General features: G+C 24.5%; 3 protein-coding genes across 7 annotated transcripts; 2 read left to right on the top strand and 1 right to left on the bottom strand.

Moving 5' to 3' along the window:
* Window positions 1–3,462: 3,462 nt before the first annotated feature.
* Window positions 3,463–8,986, bottom strand: LOC129615404 (glucose-dependent insulinotropic receptor-like). 2 transcript variants are annotated; one of them, XM_055530600.1, is made up of 5 exons: window positions 8,842–8,986; window positions 5,219–5,592; window positions 4,925–5,062; window positions 4,217–4,733; window positions 3,463–4,128 (listed from the first exon to the last, which is right to left on the bottom strand). In XM_055530600.1, exons 2-5 carry the CDS (start codon window positions 5,424–5,426, stop codon window positions 3,546–3,548), a joined length of 1,446 nt encoding a protein of 481 aa, XP_055386575.1. In that variant the 5' UTR covers window positions 5,427–5,592; window positions 8,842–8,986; the 3' UTR covers window positions 3,463–3,545. The 2 variants fall into 2 exon arrangements, with proteins under 2 accessions (XP_055386575.1, XP_055386577.1); XM_055530602.1 differs by lacking the exon at window positions 8,842–8,986 and adding an exon at window positions 7,245–7,362.
* Window positions 8,987–10,712: 1,726 nt separating this feature from the next.
* On the top strand, window positions 10,713–15,065 carry LOC129615154 (sorting nexin-6). Of its 3 annotated transcripts, XM_055530244.1 has the most exons (8): window positions 10,713–10,853; window positions 11,035–11,460; window positions 11,521–11,642; window positions 11,703–12,147; window positions 12,202–12,384; window positions 12,486–12,503; window positions 12,599–12,708; window positions 12,760–15,065. In XM_055530244.1, the coding sequence occupies exons 1-8, from the start codon at window positions 10,848–10,850 to the stop codon at window positions 12,869–12,871; spliced, it is 1,422 nt and encodes a 473-aa protein (XP_055386219.1). In that variant the 5' UTR covers window positions 10,713–10,847; the 3' UTR covers window positions 12,872–15,065. The 3 variants fall into 3 exon arrangements, with proteins under 3 accessions (XP_055386219.1, XP_055386221.1, XP_055386222.1); XM_055530246.1 differs by lacking the exon at window positions 12,486–12,503 and having other exon boundaries at window positions 12,760–15,064; XM_055530247.1 differs by lacking the exons at window positions 12,486–12,503; window positions 12,760–15,065 and having other exon boundaries at window positions 12,599–12,712.
* An 864-nt stretch (window positions 15,066–15,929) lies between these two features.
* Window positions 15,930–18,151, top strand: LOC129615371 (kinetochore protein NDC80 homolog). Of its 2 annotated transcripts, XM_055530534.1 has the most exons (4): window positions 15,930–16,049; window positions 16,115–16,190; window positions 16,258–17,287; window positions 17,363–18,151. In XM_055530534.1, exons 2-4 carry the CDS (start codon window positions 16,117–16,119, stop codon window positions 18,050–18,052), a joined length of 1,794 nt encoding a protein of 597 aa, XP_055386509.1. In that variant the 5' UTR covers window positions 15,930–16,049; window positions 16,115–16,116; the 3' UTR covers window positions 18,053–18,151. The 2 variants fall into 2 exon arrangements, with proteins under 2 accessions (XP_055386509.1, XP_055386508.1); XM_055530533.1 differs by having other exon boundaries at window positions 15,942–16,190.
* Window positions 18,152–20,038: the final 1,887 nt, after the last annotated feature.

The raw sequence follows: 20,038 nt of genomic DNA, 5'->3' as shown, positions 1-20,038 counted from the left end.
GAAATTTATGAAGGAAAAATTCAGTTGTTGGAAAAAAGCTTAAAGGACAAAGATATCGAGTCAAAGAATTCCAGTTGTGATAAAAATGTATTTGAAACAATTAAATCATTAAAACATGAGTGAGTGTTACTAATTTACATTCTTATAAATTTATGAAATAATTTTATTTGGCATTAATCGCATATTTTTAGTAGAATATTACTTTGTTTAATATTTTTCCAATATTCTTTTTTTGTAGAATTAAAATTAAAGACGGAATAATAAACGAACTTCAAAAATCCAAGGAAATTTGTGACAACCAACCTACTTATAAACAACAATTAGACGACCAAAAATTAAAATATTTAGAATTAGAACAATTACTGAAAGAGAAAACCGATTTATTTATACAAGAGAAAAAAAATCAAAAAGATAATGAATTAAATTTAAGACATGAAATCCAAATTTTAGAGGATAGAATTGAAGAAATCACAAAAAATAAACAATGTTCCGAAAAACAAACTGTAAATATAAGTACTAGAATATTTACAATAATTTTAATATTTGTAAAATATTTTATAAAATTCTCGAATTTTATATGAATTTTTTCATTTTAACATTGCATTCTATTATCTAGTAATTAAATATTTATATTTAATATATTTTATCTAAAATATAATTATAATAAAATATTTTTTTTTCGGAGAATAATTTAATTGATTTGTGCTTAGAATTATCTGTTGTTGTACATAAAATAAATACTAACAATAGCTGTACTAATTCCTTGAAAAAATACCAAATATTACCATTGCCTATTATTTATTATAATTAACCAAAACTTAAAAAGCGTTTAATACTTAGTTCATCTCCGTAATTATAAACAAAGGATGAAACTTAATTATAGTAATCATAAAATTGGAGAGCAAGAGTAAAATTAAAATTCATACGTTTTGGCACAAAACTTTTAGTCAGACTTTTCCTTAATACATACGAGTAGTATATGTTGAAAGTTATGAGATTCTATGAATTATTCAAGAAAGTTATCAAAACAAATTTTTTGGAGAAAATTGAAGAAATTGACTTTAAGTACATTTCATTCAAAATTTCATTGTTCAAAATTTTACATTGCTCGGAAATTATACGCATTTCTAATAATTTAATGGTCCATATATGCTATTATTATTTATGAAATATTTATTATAAAATTTTTATTTAAGAATAAATCTAATTCAAAAGAGACATTTAATAGCAACATTGCGTTGCACCATTTACAAGAATAACATAGCATTATTTCAAAAGAAAATAGAACATCTTTTTAAATCATTTTTAGCAAATAGAATACCATGAACAATTCATATAAAATTTTCCTTTATAAAAAATGTTCCTAATGTAGAAATTCCTCCATATTTTAATCTTTATTTCCCTTATTTTGTTTTGTTATCAATTATTTAAAATTTTTGAAATATTTGAAAAGATGCACAATTATTTCTGATAAAAATTTAATTATATTTAATTTTGATAATAGAATGCAACTACTTTTAAATGATAACATGAATGGAGTAAAAAAATCTAAACAAAATTTGATATATCTATATAGTATTCTAATAGAACATGATAATTTCATTTGGTTTAATTTATAGAAACTTAATTTTTATTAATTTCAAATTAATTGCAATTGCAATTAATTTGAAATTAATAAAATTCAACTAAATATAATTATCATTTTATATGGACCTATCCAAAATCTAAAATTAAATTTTCTTCCAAATAGCTTAAAAGATTACTCGAATCTGAGTCTTCGAAAAATCATGAAATTGAAAATTTAAAATGTGAACTAAATAAATGTAAAATTGGAATTAAACAACACGAAGAGACAATTTTAATGCATCAAAGATTATTAAAAATTCGCACTGAATTAATTGATTCCTTACAACAAAAAGAAGTTAATACACGAAATAAAATGGACAATTTATATTTTGAGGTATAATAACTGAAAATATACGTTAATAACAATTAATAATTGTGTGAATAGTATACACTTATCATAATAATATAATTTTAATAAAAAATAATAATAAAGTATTATTCATTGAATATAGCTAAATAATCAAATATTAATAAAAACTGATGAATTCCAAAATATTTATTCAACATTGGTAAATAAACAAACTGAAATTACAAATCAAGAAAAAATAATTAAATCTCTTGAAGAAAAAATTTTTAAGAATGAGCAACTAAGAAAACAGCAGGATGAAATAATAAAAAGTTTGGAAAATGAAATTAACGTACTTAAAACATGAAATTGTAAGTTCTATATTAAATTTTGAGGGATGTCAAATTAAAAATCTATTTCAATTCTGGAACATAATATAAAATTGCTTATATAATAACGATATTACTCTATAACAAAATTTATTTTACTTAAATTTTTACAAATAGAATAATGGTTTTTTATATTAACATTATTAGTAATCGTATTAATAACCCTAATGCATTTAAGTTAAACAAAAACTAAATCTCCTTCATAACTAAAAATAAAATATTATTTATTAAAAACTAACCACATATTCTTATCCCTAAAATAATTAATTATAAAGAATCATTTAATATTTAATTAATAATTTAACACATCAAACACCTGTACATAAATGCATTATTTGTGAATTTTTGAACAAATAATGAAATTTTTAATTCAATAGCTCCTATTCTATTATTGTTATTTGGAATACTTTATAAAGATAAAATATAAAATATATTCCAACTTCATAGTTGCATAGTTATAATTGCTGAATTGCGTATCAGTACAATACTATAGAAATTTTGAAGTTGCAAGTATTTAGAAATAAAATCTATCTATAATTAAGTATAAAAAAGACAAATTACATAGTCGAAAGAATCCGAAAATGTTCATTTATTTTGTACCTAATCAAATTATAAAAATTTATTTTATAAAATTACAAAATTCAATATTATTATTAAATTTACATCAAATAACATTTTTCTTCTATTTCAGAAAACTATCTAGTATTTCGGAATAAAAAATTTCATTAAAATTTTATGTATGTACCATTCGAGATGAATTTCTAAAAAAAAATTTAAATGATATTTTTATTGTACTTTACTATCTAATAAAAACCTTTTTAAAATTCAAATATGTTCTATTATCTTTTTACTTTTTCTTTCTTTTTGTCCTGTAATGTAATTAATTTTCTATTTAATACTTTATTTTAAATTGTTGATCAAATTGCTGAATAAAGAAATCTCCGATATATGTACATAGACCGGTTTTAAAATTACATAGTTTGTGGAATTTGAAAAAATACCTACAAATTTTGTCATATTACAAATTTATTTTTAACAAATCAAATATAAGTTAAAAATTAACAAAAAGAAAACATTAATGAGTAATAAATTAAAAATTATGAGACTCTAATATGCTTAAATATGTATATGTATGTATGTACTTAATCTATTCATCAAATTTATAAGTTTTACTAAATTTACTGCTCATAAATATATTTTTATCAACATTGACAATATCATTGATATCCTTTAATGCAAATTAATTAAACCATATTGTGATTTACATTTCTATTAATTTGCTTTTTCCTTGATTTTAATATTGCTGATGTTCCTTGTTCTATATCTGAACTTTCTAATTCACTTCCAGAAGTTATGCCACTTGAATTACCAACAACATTAGAATTTTCGATTTGTTGTATTTCAGAATTATTCTCTTCAACTCTTATACTATGATTATTTCTATTTAATGAACTATTTGTTGACAGAGCAGACGTTCTAGTTCTAGTTGAAGCTTTATGTAACAATGTCGATTTATACAATTTTTTACGACAACATATATTTTTAAGTGAATTTCTGAAACCATTATGCCACCAAGCATATATTATTGGATTTAAAATACTATTTGTTAATCCCAATATATATAATGGGCTAGCAAGAGCAACACGTAAATTATCACAATATCGTGGTGTAGTTTCTGGATTACAAACAGCATATAAAACTGATGCTATATAAAATGGGAACCAAGTTATAAAAAAACTGCCAGTTGTAAACAAAACAATTTTGATTGCTTTCCATTTACTTGGATTATAAACTGAATTTTCTTTTGTATACTTTTTCTTATGTTTTCTAAAAACAAAAATTATAAAGTGTTGATTTAATTATTTGCAATGAATGGCTAATGTATGGCTAAGAGAATGTACTTAAAGATATTTACCTTCTAAATAATCCAAAATACTTTCTACCGGAATTTTTCGAATCAATTGAATTTGTATCATCAAAGTTTTCTCTTTCATCTTCTAAAACGGATACAGTATAATTTCTATTTCCGCCCCGAAACAATCTTAAATTTCCACTTTGAAATCCTTCAATATTTTCTCCAGCCTTTTTTAATTCATTGATCTTCCTTAATGCATGTTTCAATATTATACTATATAACACAATAATCCAAATCAATGGAATTATGCCAGCAGATGCTGTTACAAATATTATTTCGGATGTAAATAGAATAACGAACCAACAGAGCTGACCATCATTTGTATTATTACGAAATCCCATTGCAGGTAAGAATCCAATAATTAATCCAAAAATCCAAGTAGTTAATATCATTAATCTTGCTCTCATAGGCGATATATAACGTTGATATTGTAAACCATACAGAATATAGAGATAACGATCAATTGCAATCAAACCAACGCTATAAAATGAGACAAGTGTGGATGCAACTGTAAAGCCTATCGAGAAAAATCAAAAATAAAAATGAATTAAAAATAGTCCATGATAAATAAAATTTTGTTGAACCCAATCATTAGTTAAAAATTTTTATAAAAACTCTTCGAAAACTTTAGCTATTTGAACAATAAAATTACGTAACAATTTGGACGCAACCATTTAAAAAAAAACATGCTTTCCATGATATATTTACCGAGTATGACACAGCATATCATTTCAGTTCTGTGCATTTCTGGATAATAAAGTCCAAATAAAACTGTTATTCCCATAAGAAGATCAGTTAAGGCGACATTTCCCAGAAAAATATATGTACTTCGAGGTTGCTGAGTACCTAAAATAATTTAAATTTTTATAAGATTTCTAAAAATTATTCCAATTGAAATTATGCATAGGACGTTCACCTAAATGCAGGCTAATTTAAAATGAATTTTATCAAACAAAATTTTAATTACTTTTGCCAATTTCATATTTATAATTATAACCATACCTCTATGTAATATAAGGCCACTGGAGACAACAATAACAAAATTCACTACAATTATTATTACAGCACACAAAGGTATAAATACTTTAAACATCCAAATTTGAACATCAACATGTTTTGGTCTTGTTGTATATATTGTTTCTTCATGGTTTTGTGTACTTTCAAGTTCTGGTGTATAAGAGAAAGAAGTGTATGAATCGGTTTGGAACATGATTATAAATATTCTTGATTATAAATATTCTTTGGTTGAATTGCAATAATTTTCGAACTGGTTCAGGAATATTATATTGAAATTTCAATCATTTTTATTTCATTTTCATAATAACATGTTGAAAATATGTAGTTCCAGGCATTTCCTTAATTCTCGTGTAGTTATTCTAGAAAAATGAAAATAAATAAGTAGTTTTTTTTTTAATTAATTTTATGTTATTGTTTGGGAATTTTATTTTTAATACCAAAACATAAACAACAAAGTCTATTTTTTTTTTCTTGTAAAATATTTACACATAGAAGCGGGATAAAAATAGAAGCTATATTCATATTAGTTACAATTGCATACAAAAATTCTAATTTTTTTGTATAACCACGTAGAAGATTCTTGAATTTCATTTTAAGAAGTTTCATCTATTATTGTGATAAATTCTGTTTCAATCAAATTTGAAGAACAAATAGCAGGTAGTTCTACATAAAAGACAAACTTAAATGATATCGTAAAACGTATCAAAAAGTTTGAAATCGCAAAACATATCGAAGCATTATTTTTTTTATCTCTTAAATTTACTACAAATTATTGATTTAATTTAACAAACTAATTAGTTTCACAAATTTAGAAACAAAATTAAAAATTAAATTTACATAAAAATTTTGAAATTCATCAAAATGAACAATTTATTGTTCTAGAAAAAATTTGATACATATATCGTTAATACTGCTATAGGAATAACGTTTTACTTCGAATATGCAGCAAAACACAATTTGTAGCTTACGAATATTGTAGTTGCCAAATTATGTAATAGCATGCTGTAGTACAATTAAATTACGGTTCCGAATAAAACTATTGTATCCCAAGAGCACAGGTTTTCACGAGAGCAAAAAAAACTTCTCACTTTGTTATAAATAAAGATATCGTAAACAAATATTTCAAAAAACTTTCTTAAAACACCCTGGTAAAAATTTTAATTATTTTAATTTTTTAAACATTTTAAAATTACAATTTTCTCCTTTTAATTACCAAAATAAAGGCAATTATTATACTGTAACTCGACATGCTCGACATGCAACTGCGAAGTAAATAACACTTCCAGTGTATTTACACTTATAATAATAGACAAACTGTTTCTAATTGGTATTACCAAATTTCAGTATATCCTTATTATTATGTATAAACACCATATTATAAAAAGCAATGTTTTCAAATGTAAGAAAAGTAAACCAATGCAGTTTTTATGAAAATATTGTAACTCTTTTTAACAAAAATTTAATGTTTTGTGATTATTATTGCAACTTAGTCTCTGGAAACACAATTGATTTGAAAGTCTCTCCAACTTACAACAAAAATTTTATTTATATTTGTGCAAATTTATAGTTACACAAAAATTTATAGCATGGTACACAAAAAATTATAGTTACATGTGCATGGTTTTTCGGCATTCACAGAAGCAGAAAAAATATTTATTGTAATTCTACATAGAATAATTCTATTTGGAGCCGTTTATATAAATATATTAAGTCTAATTAAAATTTTGAAACCTGGGAATCTTAGACAATCTACTTAAAATGTATACGTATTTCATATCAAATTTATCTATTCAGCAATATACATACTTTTAACTAAACTCTTCAAAATTTTATAGAAATGTAAAAACAATCTGCTATCTTTTATTATTAATATGTATTTTTAATATAGTTTATATTGCTGAATAAGTAAAGCTGTTGTTATGACTGCGTTTTTAATAAAAAATATTAAGTAGAGAATTATAAATTTCTTCACCGAAAAAGGAAACTATGTACATAATATACTAATGATTACATTTTAAAATGCTCTTTCATTAAAATAAATTTTTTTTTTTTGAATATTTATTAGTTTTCTTCGTTTTTATAAAATATTATTTGTTATCCAATAAAAATTAACACGATTATTCCAATTCTACTCTTGGCTGTAGAATTATGACTAGTAGCGTAAATATTCATACATATTATATTTACGATATTTATGGTTTTTTTTTTAATTTTGATTTACTTTATTGGCCTAATTATTTGAAAAAGAACTAAGAAAGATAATTCTATAAAATAAATAATTATTTTCATTGATCTTTTCCAAGTTTTATTTACGTCGTTGTCTTAATAAATGAAATATTGTTTTACATTAAGGAAATTTTTCTTTTACTATGCTTTTATACGAAGAAACTTACATACTCGTATACTCGTAGTATCTAAAATTGAAAAGAAGTATTTAAAGCTTTTATTAATGTGGTCAAAAACAAAAGAAATAAAAATAAACCATTATACACAATTTCTAAGATCTTTCCCATAATATTTAAACAAAAATGAAATTATTTTCGATAGTTTTGATTTACATAAAAAGCACTTGTCTCTTCGCTCTGCCCACAAAACAGCTTGCTTCTTATTTCTTACAAAACTTTTTTAATTATTTTAAATTTTATTTAAATTTTTGTATACACATACATATTTTAATTTTTAAAGAATTCAAAGGCTTTAGACCCCTATAAACAATTACCGAACTTTAAAATTGAAAAAGGCTAATTTAATTCAAGGGCGTAAAATAGTATCTAATCTATCACAAAAGCGATTTTTTTTACGTTTTATGTTCAAAGTTTTACATTAAATCAAAAAAAAAATAATCTTTTACAAACTATGCAATGTTGATTATAAAATAAATTTAAAATCCAAATCAAACAACCAAAAGATCGTATTCGACAAAAAAGTGAATCACTTAAACTTTTGATATAGATAAACAAGGTTTTTGTTTACAATCAATATAGATAAAACGATATTTCTTGCGTATACTTAATTGCTCATATATAAATATATCAAGACCATACTAAATATACATAGGTGCAATATACCCTTAAGAATATATATAAGAATTGTGACTATTCATACAATTATTAAATAATTTTTTTCAAATATTTGTTAAATATCATATTGTATCAGTGGATTTTTTAAGGTGAGGTGGAAAACAAAAAACTTCAGGAATGTTGTTATTAAATGCTTTATAGTTTAAGATTGTTATTTCATACATTTTAATCAAATTTGCCAACAGTCCAGTCTTATATAAAAATCACTTTTATATTTTTTAAAGTCTTATATAATTCAATGCAAAATATATACGATCCAAATCCATTTAATTTCATATTTTCAAATAGTTTATTATGATAAGTACCAATAAAGTCAAGATTGCCTTCTTTCACAAATTAAATATCAGTTGATATTTATTTTATTGGTATAAGAAAAATTCGTATAATTGTGGAAAAAAGAAATTTGTATCGTCGTAAATGCTAAAATGCTACTATCAATAAAAAGTTATTTATTGTTTAAACTTTATATTGACTTTAATCTTTTTAAAAATAAATTATTAAAATATCGTATAAAAAATTGTTCCCCACCTTTAAGTTTTTTTCCTGAATCGATACTCGTTTTTGTTTTACCCTTTTATTTATTATAACAGTATAAATTATTAATTACTCCTGTTTCTAAATTTCAAGGTTATTACGTATTTTTCGAAATTAAATTTTTTACTTTCTCATGTAATTTTCTACACTAAATATTTGATATTTTAATTGTTTTGTATTAACCTTTGATTTTGAAAAAAAAAATAATAAAGTCATGTGGATACAAATTACGGAAACTATGTATTGAAAATGTTGCTAGTGTTGCACATAAAATTTTCTAATTAAGTTTTTATTATACCAAATCATAATCATAAATAAACTATATCTGCAACATTATATATTATAATAGCTAATATATTTTAATTACTATAGGTTACATGAGTCCTTAAAGCCGAATAACAAAATTTAATGAATAATTTTTATTGTAACTTCACTCCTAATTTTAACTATTTTTCAACTATGTACACACTATTCACTATAACCGGCAAATTTCATATTTTTGTTATCAAAGTTTTACATTTTACTATAACAAAAAATATTTTAGTATCTTATCAGTCAAAAAATTTAAATAAAAAAAACGATATCCATAATGTACTAGTCTACATTTAACAAACGTAAATTCAAAACTATTTTTCAAAAATAAATTTGAAAAAAATGTTGTTAAATGAAGAAAAAAATTGCGGAATAAAAAGCTTTAATTTTAAGATATTATACTTACGTTTCTATGAAAATATTATTTTAAGCGTTTTGATCAATTAAACTAGAGAGAAAAAAGTTTTTCGATACGAGTATTTTAAGGGAACGAACAAAATGGATCTCTCCAAACTCTCCAAATTTGCTGATTTAAATGTAAAACACAGGCTTATTGATTTCTTCTTACTGGCTAAACAATAAAATTAAAAACATTTAATTAGTGAATTTGACTACGCAAAACAAAATAAAACTCTTAAAATTAAATTAAGAGAGTTGTTGCTCATATCACGATTTATTATAAATTATATATTTGTAGCTTTAGTCATTATTGCTCAAATATGTATATAAATATGCCACAATTAATAATATTATTGGTCTAGCCCGGAATTTGTCAAAAAAAAATACAAAATTGAAAATATTTGTCGATTAACTATATTCAGCAAATGTCAGATTTATTCAAATTCATCTGCTGAGTAGTATAAATTGAAAATTTTTATTGTAAAGCATAGAATAGAAAGCATGGAAATAAAAATTAAAAAAAATTGTTCTAGCTATCAAAATCTTATATAAAACTATGTATCTAAATATTGTTATGATATGTTTGTATGAACTTATATAACATACATGTGTGTACATTTCATAAAAATTTCAAATTATACAAACTAAACTAAAAAAATATTCGTGAATGTAGATTATATGGAAAATGTATACAAAATGCACCTTTCGCATATTTTTAAATATCAAAAATAAAGAAAAATCAATCACCTGTAAAACAAGCTCCCAATGACAGCTCTATGTTGTATGGTTCCGAAGTTATAAGCATTCATTTATATGCAAGAAAAATCTTTTTTTTAAATAGGCTGTAGCTCGGAAACGAGTATATCTGCATCCCAGCCCCCCACCTCCCCCCCCACTTTAACAATTTTTTTCTGGAAATTGAACATCCCTGAAATTGTTTGCCACCTATATATGTGAAAAACCCTATATAAACGTATATAACTTAGAGAGACAATGTACAAATGGCTAAATCCCATTTTAAGAAATATTGAGTTTGAAATTTTAGTAAATACAACAACCGTATGGTACATTAAATTATCAGTTCCTCTCATATAAATTAATCCATTCTTATTTTGAAGTCTTATGATCGACTACTTTGACATTACAACGTCATAGTTTTTTTTATTGATGTGAATTTTTCATTATCGTATTTGCGAATACCCGTTAAATAGGAATTTATTGCATTTAATGCTGACTAATCGCCTTAAATATAAAATAAAATTATTTGTAGATAAAATTTTCGATTAAAAATGATGGTAAGTCTAGTGAAAACTTAAATTATATTGAGAATTAGATGGGGAAATGTAGTGTTACGGGAAGCTCTTAATTAATATGAAATGATTAAGGGGCGTCATTTGACATATCCTTTTCTCATTTATCTTATCTCTGTAAATAGAGCAATATATTTGTACTGAAATTTATTTGAATGTTTTTAAGGATGGAACTGATGAACCAGAAACAACTGGCCCATTAGAAAATTTCATAGATCATGAAAAGGAGAACGGTGAAAATGTGATATCTGATGTGGATTTAAACGAAAAACAAGGTCCTTTAACAAAATTACCATTAGGTAGTGCCTCCGAACCGACCACTCCAACACCTCCACCATCGCCAATACCACCTGTTACGTTACCTGCGACTACGTCTAACCAATCAATTGGATCGATTCCTCTAGCCGATAATTGTTTACTAGTTGATATATCAGATGCTTTAAGTGAAAAAGATAAAGTAAAATTTACAGTCCATACAAAAACTTCATTGCCAGGATATACAAAACCTGACATGTATGTGGTCAGACAGCATGAAGAATTTGTTTGGTTACATGATAGATTTGAAGAAAATGAAGATTATGCTGGTTATATCGTAAGTTGATATTTTTGTTTGACTTTTTCAATTACCACTTATTATTTTTATTGGGAAAAGATTCCACCATGTCCGCCTCGGCCCGATTTTGATGCATCAAGGGAAAAATTACAGAGATTAGGTGAAGGAGAAGGAAATATGACGAAGGAGGAGTTTAAGAAAATGAAACTGGAACTCGAAGCGTAAGTAAAATAGAAGGCTTATTGAAATATTAAATATATTATTAAATTCGCATGATTTAGAGAATATTTGGCTACTTTCAAAAAAACAGTAGCGATGCATGAAGTATTCTTAACAAGACTGGCATCGCATCCAGTGTTCCGAAATGATCAACATTTAAAAGTGTTCCTCGAATATGATCAAGACTTATGTGCCAGGCCACGCAGGAAAATGGATATTTTCGGTGGATTTGTTAAAAGTTTGGGAAAAACGACAGATGAATTATACCTTGGGGCGACTGTTCGAGATGTGAATGATTTCTTTGAGAACGAACTACAATTCTTAACTGAATATCATCAACATCTGAAAGAGGGCGCGGTACGAACTGAAAGAATGACAAATAAGCACAAAGATGTTGCTGACGACCATCAAAAAGTTGCAAACGTATTAATGATTTTATCAACTTTAGAGCAAGGACCAATGGAAACATTTGTAGCAAGAACAGCAGATGTTTTTGAAAAATTAAAGGTAATTTTTTTTATATTCTTAATGATAAAAATTTGCATAAATTCCAATTTCTAGAACATGGAAGCTAGAGTTTCAAGCGATCAAGATTTAAAATTAGGAGATACATTGAGGTATTATCAAAGAGATAGTCATGCAGCAAAAGCTTTATTAGTTCGGCGTTTACGTTGTTTAGCTAGTTATGAAGCGGCTAATCGTAATTTAGAAAAAGCGCGGTCAAAAAATAAGGATGTTCATGCGGTAATTTTAATTTTAACTTAATGTATTTTTCTTTCTGTAAATTTTTTACTTAAAATTGCTTCAATTTTCATTGCTTATCTTTTATCTAAAATAAAATGCAGCCCTTGGAAGTTCAAGAGGTATTTAGCTCAGTAAAATCAATTTGAAATAAAGACGTCGTTCTTTCTTTGTTTTAAATTTAACAGAAAACAATTTCATTTAATTATATTTGTAGGCGGAAAATGCACAAGCACAGGCTTGTGAGAAATTTGAAAAAATGTCAGCATGTGGAAAAGAAGAACTTGTTGGTTTCCGGAACCGTCGTGTACAAGCTTTCAAAAAGGGGTAAACTTTATATATACATATATTTTTAAAGTAACTTAATTTCATTTTTAGTTTAACAGAACTAGCTGAACTGGAAATAAAACATGCTAAAGCGCAATATGAATTTCTTCGCCAATCATTACTTACCTTAGAAAATTTATCACTAGAAAATAATAAAAATTGAATAATTTTTAACTTATTTAAAAATTATAAAAACTACTTTTTATACATCATTAACATCAATGTCTAAAAACATTTTTAAAATATACACTTAGCAAATAAACATGCTTATGTTTGCTGTTATCAAATTTGTTTTAAAATAAATCTAATATCTATAAACTTATGAAAAACAAAAACACATGAATTAATAATTGGAATAAATTAAATAATCTCACATTTTGAATAAATAAAATTAAAATAATAGAAATTTGTATATCAAAAAAAGTGGATCATTTTAGTAATCAGTTAATTATTTTGTAATAAATTCGGGAGAAAATAAGTTAAAAGTTTCCAATTTTTATTGTAATATTTTAACATTCATTGTTAATGTATTTTTTTCTACACCTTAGGACATAATCTCTCTTTATATAAGTACTGGTAAAATGTAAAATAATACTTAATATTTTTTCACAAAATGTTTACATCAGAACAAAAAATGTAAATGGCATTATATGCTTACATCTTATATTGTTTTAGAATATTTAATCACATAAAATTGGTTTTCACTTATATAAATACTTTTAAGGAAAGTATAAAAAAGTTAAATTCTAGTAAATACAAGAAATTTAAAAAAAGATACATAATATTTAATTTACATTGTTCTTGCAATTGAAAAAAGATTTTGTGAGGCTTTTTTGAATTGTAATTTCTGTTAAAAAAAATAAAACTGTGCCAAAAACATTGTTTTTATAGTTATATGCTTAAGTATTCTGAAATTTTTTTATTTTTAAAGTAATTTCTATTGCACCTCAATTCAAATTCGTTGAAATCGTAACCTAATAATTCCAATGTTATATTGTTAATATCTTACTCATAAATGCGGAAGTGCACAAAATAATTGAATTTTTAAAATTGTGATAAATTTTGCATAAAACCTAAAAATTTTTTTAAAATTTAAATTAGAGAACATTTCATTTTTTTTTTTATATTTTTTTAATTTCTTGTAATTATTTGAATGAAATATGTAGGTACTAGCCAAAAAATAAAAAATTATTGAGTGAATTTGTTTTTAACAACAAGAAAAACAGTTTACCATTAAAACTATATCTGTTAGTAATGTTTATAAATTTATAATTTTAATATGTATTATGAGAAATAAATATTGTACATTTGTCGTATTTTTTGTACCTCAATACATATATATATATATAAAAGAAATAAGTAAATTTTATAAAAAAGGCGATAATTAAAATATAAAAATACAATAATCCGATTAAAGAAATAATCAGAATATTAACGAAAATATGTATATATATATACAAAATGCATATATTTTTGCTTAGATTTATATAGATTTGCAATCTTGTATGAAATATTCGTTTGTATTTATAGATTCATTTGAATGCGTGTATTTGAGTTAATTGTATATTCTCAATTTTAAATATTTAACAATGAATTAACTTTCAAGCATTCCTTTAATTATAATTACATATAAGATCATTTAAAAACATGCTATTACTTTCTTATTATTATTATTTTTTATTAATATGTTCCATTTTAATTAATTTTTTTTCCATAATTCAAAAAATTGTTTGTTACATACATATATATATTTTTTATATAATCTATGGAATATTCAAAAACATTTAATAATATTATCTATGAAATAATTTTTTTTTATTTTGATTGTATTATTTTACATTATTGTTAAAAAATACGTATAAATAAAAAGTATAATTTGTACAATTGCTAATTTTCATTTGGAAAAAAAATATAAAATAATATAGGCATCATATAGCTGAAAGGATCATTTATCGATTCTCGTGTTCTTACATATGTAGAAATTTCAAATTTGGAAGGGAAACCAGAAAACGGTGATTTAGTACATTTGTCACGCTAGCAAAGCATTTCATTTTTATATAAATACTTTATTACCCTTATTATGATCGGCGAAGCGAATGGCTATGCGAGTCAAACGGACCAGGCGAATCGAGTGACATTTTAAATTATGATCGGCGAATGCTTCCATTCGCCAGATGCAAAATGTTGCTACCGCATCAGAAAACCTACCAAAAATAAAGAGATTAATCTACACATATTTACATTGTTAAAAGTGCTTTCGCAAAAACAATTGAATTTTCCTATTTACCAATGTCGGAGTTGTTGTCCATTAATTTATTTAAATGCTCGAATTATTTTTGTTTCGTTTTTTTTCACGCTTAAATTAATATTTAACAATCAATATTGTTTACAATAATTTGTAGAATTTTATGAACTTACTTTACAGATAGTTTAGATTTTTTCATTATATCACTATAAATACTATAATATCCAATAAAAAAAAACACTTATGTATTATTTTGATTTTTGGTTTCATTTTTCCAAGCTTGTCACACAGAATTTTCATTCGACAGATTTGAGATCATAATAAGGGCCCATGTGTATGTATGATAGACGAGTCGCCTACACTTAGTCCGGGACAAAAAGAACAAAAAATGTACAATTTGCATTGGAAAAACACCTCTCACAGCAAATAGGCCTGTATGATATAAAATTTGAAAAAACTTAATGAAAAAACAATGACGTCACTTGTCGCAAGTGAAAAAAAGTTCCAATATTAAAAAGAAAATAAGTCAGAAGTTGAAAAAACGAAAAACAAATTTTAAATTCAATTATTGCAATTTCATCCACCAAACAATTTATTTTTGAAAGTTTTTTTTAAAAGTTTTTTTTAAACCTTCTAACGTAACTAAGAAAAAGATATATTTTGACAGTTTTATAATTTAAAAAATTTTTTTAAACATTAAATTTTACTTGAAACATAGTGAAATTGCAGACGTCATTTTCTCTTAGTTTTTACTAAAAAGTATTATATAATACTTGCATACTAAAATTTTATACCATACAGATTTAATATTAATTCAGCGATAATAGATGCAGCAAAAATCATATATTTTCTATTGTGAATAAAATATACAAAATATGAAATTGTGAATAAATATAAATTTATTCAATTTAAATGTCAAAATTTAAAACAAAACGGCAAAACTTATCTTATTTTTTAAATTTTGAATATTATACAAGAAAGAGGAGTGTACAATTATTATTTAGAAAATTGGGATATTGGATAAAAATTTTTAATATATAAATTTAAAATATATTGGATAAAAAATTCGATTAAAATATATTTCTTCTAAATATACGTAAAACTAATTTGTAAAAAGAAAATTGAAAGGGAACTAACATTTACTTTAATTAATTATTCAAGAGATGGCACAAAAACCTCGAAGAATATCGGAACTGGTTCAACAAGTTGGCTCAGCTTCAACCAGTAAACCCACAAGGTTAATGTATTTTTAAAAAAACTATAGCATTATTACTTATTTTTGTTTACTACATATTTATTTTCAGAATTAGCAGATTACCGACAAGATCAGAACATACAAGGAATTCAGGTTCCAGAAATTCAAGTGAGTCCTCAGCACAAATGAAAAATTTATTATCCATTGCAACCACACGTCCTCAAAGAAGTATAAGTGCAACGCCACAACGAACACCTTTACGTTTAAAAACGCCTACTCGTCAAAATAAAATTTCATTAACATCTGAAAGATCAACGGACAAAAATTGGATCATTTCTGAATCAATAAGAATTAATGAATATCTGAAAGAAATTGAGCCAAAAATTCTAGAGAAGAGTTTTTTCGAGAAGGGTGGCATCAAAAATATGTCCACAAAGCAATTTATTGTTATAGTAAATCATTTTTTAAAAGTAATTGGTGGAAATCGGTTATGTGTTGGTGGGGATTATGTTGAAAGCATGTCAAAGATTTTTAATGAAATCGGATATCCACATACGATAGCTAAATCTTGGCTAAAAACACCGTCAGCCCCTCATACATTTCCAAATATAATTTTGTTATTTACTTGGCTTCTTACATTTATGCCTCAAGGCAAAACAAATGATCAAATTGAAGAATTTGAAAATATATATGCTCCAGGAAATAAAGATTTTCCGGACAAAAGTTTTGCTCTCAGTTTCATTCGTCAAGCTTTTTCAGCATGGAATAACGGTTCAGACAACGTTTTAGAAGAAGCAAAAATTAAATTAACAAATGAAATGATACAAAAAGCTTGTGGCTTAAGTAGTCTAATTCATTTAGATGATGAAATAAAGTCTTTAAAAAATGAATACGATGAAATACAATTAAATTTTGAAGAGTTTAATCACTTGGACACAGATTTTAAGCAAAAATCGAAAAAATTTGAAACATTAGTTAAATCATGTAGAAGTGATGCAGACGAAATAAAGCATCTGGAATCTCAAATAGAAATGCAAGAAAAATCAATAAAATCACATGAAGAAGAATTTAAAGACATTGAACTAAGAGTAAAAAGCCAAAAACTTAGTGTTAAACAAAGAGACAGTCTTTTAGTTCAAGTAAGTCACAGAATAAATATTGTTTTTTTATTATTAATCCATATTTTTTTTTATACATATTTATATGTTTTTTAGATGAATATGCTTAATAACGAACTTAAAGTAAAAAAAGATAACATATCACAGCTGCAAGAAGAGGGCAGTGAAAATCAAATTGCTTCAGCTCGTTTGATCCATCGAAAAACGATATTAATATCAAAATTAAATACATATATACATAAATTATTTACTGAAATTAAACTTTCCAATTTATCACAATTTGAAGAATTTAGTTTGGCTAAAGATTGTGAGCTTGAAAACTTAAAAAATATTGAAGTTATATTGAAGAAAATTTCCCAAAAATTGATATCTGATGTTACAGGAATCGAAAATAAAATACAAAAACTAGAACAACATATTGATTTATTACACATGGAATATGATAATATACTCAAACCAAAATTGGAAACGTATAGCAGTCAAATAGAAGACCTTAATAAACAACTTAATCAAGCTGTTAAAACCTCTTCAATTAAGTTAGATGAAATTGAAGAAAACGTAAGAAATCAAGAACTTCGTTTAGAAAAAATTAGATTATCTAACAATGCTATATCATCTGAACTTCAAATGGGGACACAGAACCTCAAAAAGCTACAAAAGTGCAACTTACAAAACTGGACAAATTTTGAACAGGAGGTTGAACTGATTTTGACACAAAGAGAAAAGAAAGTAGATGAAATTATGGAATATATTGATAAATTTAGTAACATAATGGAAAATCTTTAAAAATCTCTTTTCCAAGGAATGTTTGTTATTGATTTTAAATATTTGTTATTGAAGTAAATTAAAATAAGAGAAAAGTACTTGAATTTATCAGTGCTGTATTTCTACTCATTTACATTTTCCTTATACAATAACTACCATTAATAAAATATTTTATTATTGAAAATTTGTATTATTCAATTACTTTTTAGAATTGTTTTGTGTAACACGTTTTGCAAACCAATCAAGCAATCTCTCCCTGGAGAAGGTAAAATATAGTATGATATCACAATATCGTATAATTATATTTCATTTTACTACAAAATATTAGATATTAAATAAAAAAAAACCCTTACATAAGTAAAGAATTCATTCTTTTTCTTATTTGGCATAAAATTTTATCCGATGCACTTTTACAATTTCCACTGTATCGCTTTCCATTCCTTTTATTTGATATAGTTTTTGAATATGGGCGAAAATTTATTATTCGTGAATCTGGTTTATGGATTTTATGAAGAGGAAAATCAAAAGGATCTCTTTGGGAAGCTTTAAATCTCAAACCTTTATTCATGCTTTTAAAATTATTTGTATATTCAAAAAGGGAATCATTTGGTTTAAGGAATGTTGTCTCATCAAATTTTATTTGATCTGCTTCTGTTCTATTTTGTAGGTCTGATAATAAAGCTAATGAATGTCAGTATGTTAATATCAATTGGTAGAGTTCCAATGGTACATGTTTACTCACGTTTATCTGAAGTATTTTCTTTTATTGTGGTATCATATGTCGCAGTCGATAACGTTGAATGTGATGTAAGACTCGATGCAGTTGTTGGTTTAGTTAATATTGCCCATGGTTTAATAGTTAGCATCGCATCATCATAATAATAATATTCGTCATTACTTGAATACTTATAAAATTAGTTAATTTTTTGTTTTAAATTTTTAGGGATTTTTAACATTGAATTACACAGCTATGACTAACTATTACTCATTATAATTACATACATACATCTGTACATATACTTACATCTTCAAAATCGTTTGCCCCTATTTCAACTATGGAAACATCTTTAATGCTTAAATTAATATTATATTTACCAGTTTGACGTTGATCAAGTAAAACTTTGGAATCATTACTCAGGTCAAAACTCGAAATCATTTTGATAGGCATTATTTCAATTAAAAAAAAAAGTAAAAAAAGCATTCTGAGCGGTTTTAAATGTGCGTGTTTACGAATGGACAGTTCTTATAGTACTAAAATAATACGAATCAAATATATAAGATTCTTTTAAAAATCTTTTTCTAAACTTACAAAAGTTTATCCAATCTACTTTGGGATACACGTAGTAAATAAATATTGCATTACTACATTAAAGACTTGAATTATTTTGTTGTTCCATATTTATTTCAAACGCATCTATAACGAAAAAATAACATTATAACACTGAGCAACAAACGGCTTAAGTATATTTGAAAAAATTCCTGAAAAACTTTACCTTTAAAAAATAGAAATTAACTTTCAAAGAAGGACAAGATAAGAGAACACAGAAAAAAACAACAAAAACAAGCAATGAAAATTGGAGTTCATTGAAATCTAATTTAATAATATAACAAAATATGAACATATATGTATATATGTATGCAGAAAAATCATAAAAGCAAGAATGGAAGTCATAAGGTATATATAATCAGGAAAACAAGTATTCCTAACTAAGAATAACCAACTTCAAAAAGCAAAAATTAATCTTAAGAGCTTATATTATCAAAGAATAAAATTTGAATAAAAGAAGAATTGTTAGATATAGAAATATAAGTTTATTCAATTCACGTTAGTAATATAAAACTATAATATACTGCCTTGGTAAGCCTATTAAATCTGTAAATATTAAAATAATATTAAAATTGTTGAACAACCTTCAAAAAATCCTTACAGATTCACGTTTACGTACATTTACATACATATGTACTATTTCCAAGTACTGCTAGTAATTGAATTTGCATTTTTTATTA

Source organism: Condylostylus longicornis, unplaced genomic scaffold (genome assembly GCF_029603195.1).
Source record: "Condylostylus longicornis isolate FDR11 unplaced genomic scaffold, ASM2960319v2 ptg000135l, whole genome shotgun sequence".
NCBI lineage: Eukaryota > Metazoa > Arthropoda > Insecta > Diptera > Dolichopodidae > Condylostylus > Condylostylus longicornis.
This window is presented reverse-complemented; position numbering and strand designations above follow the sequence as displayed.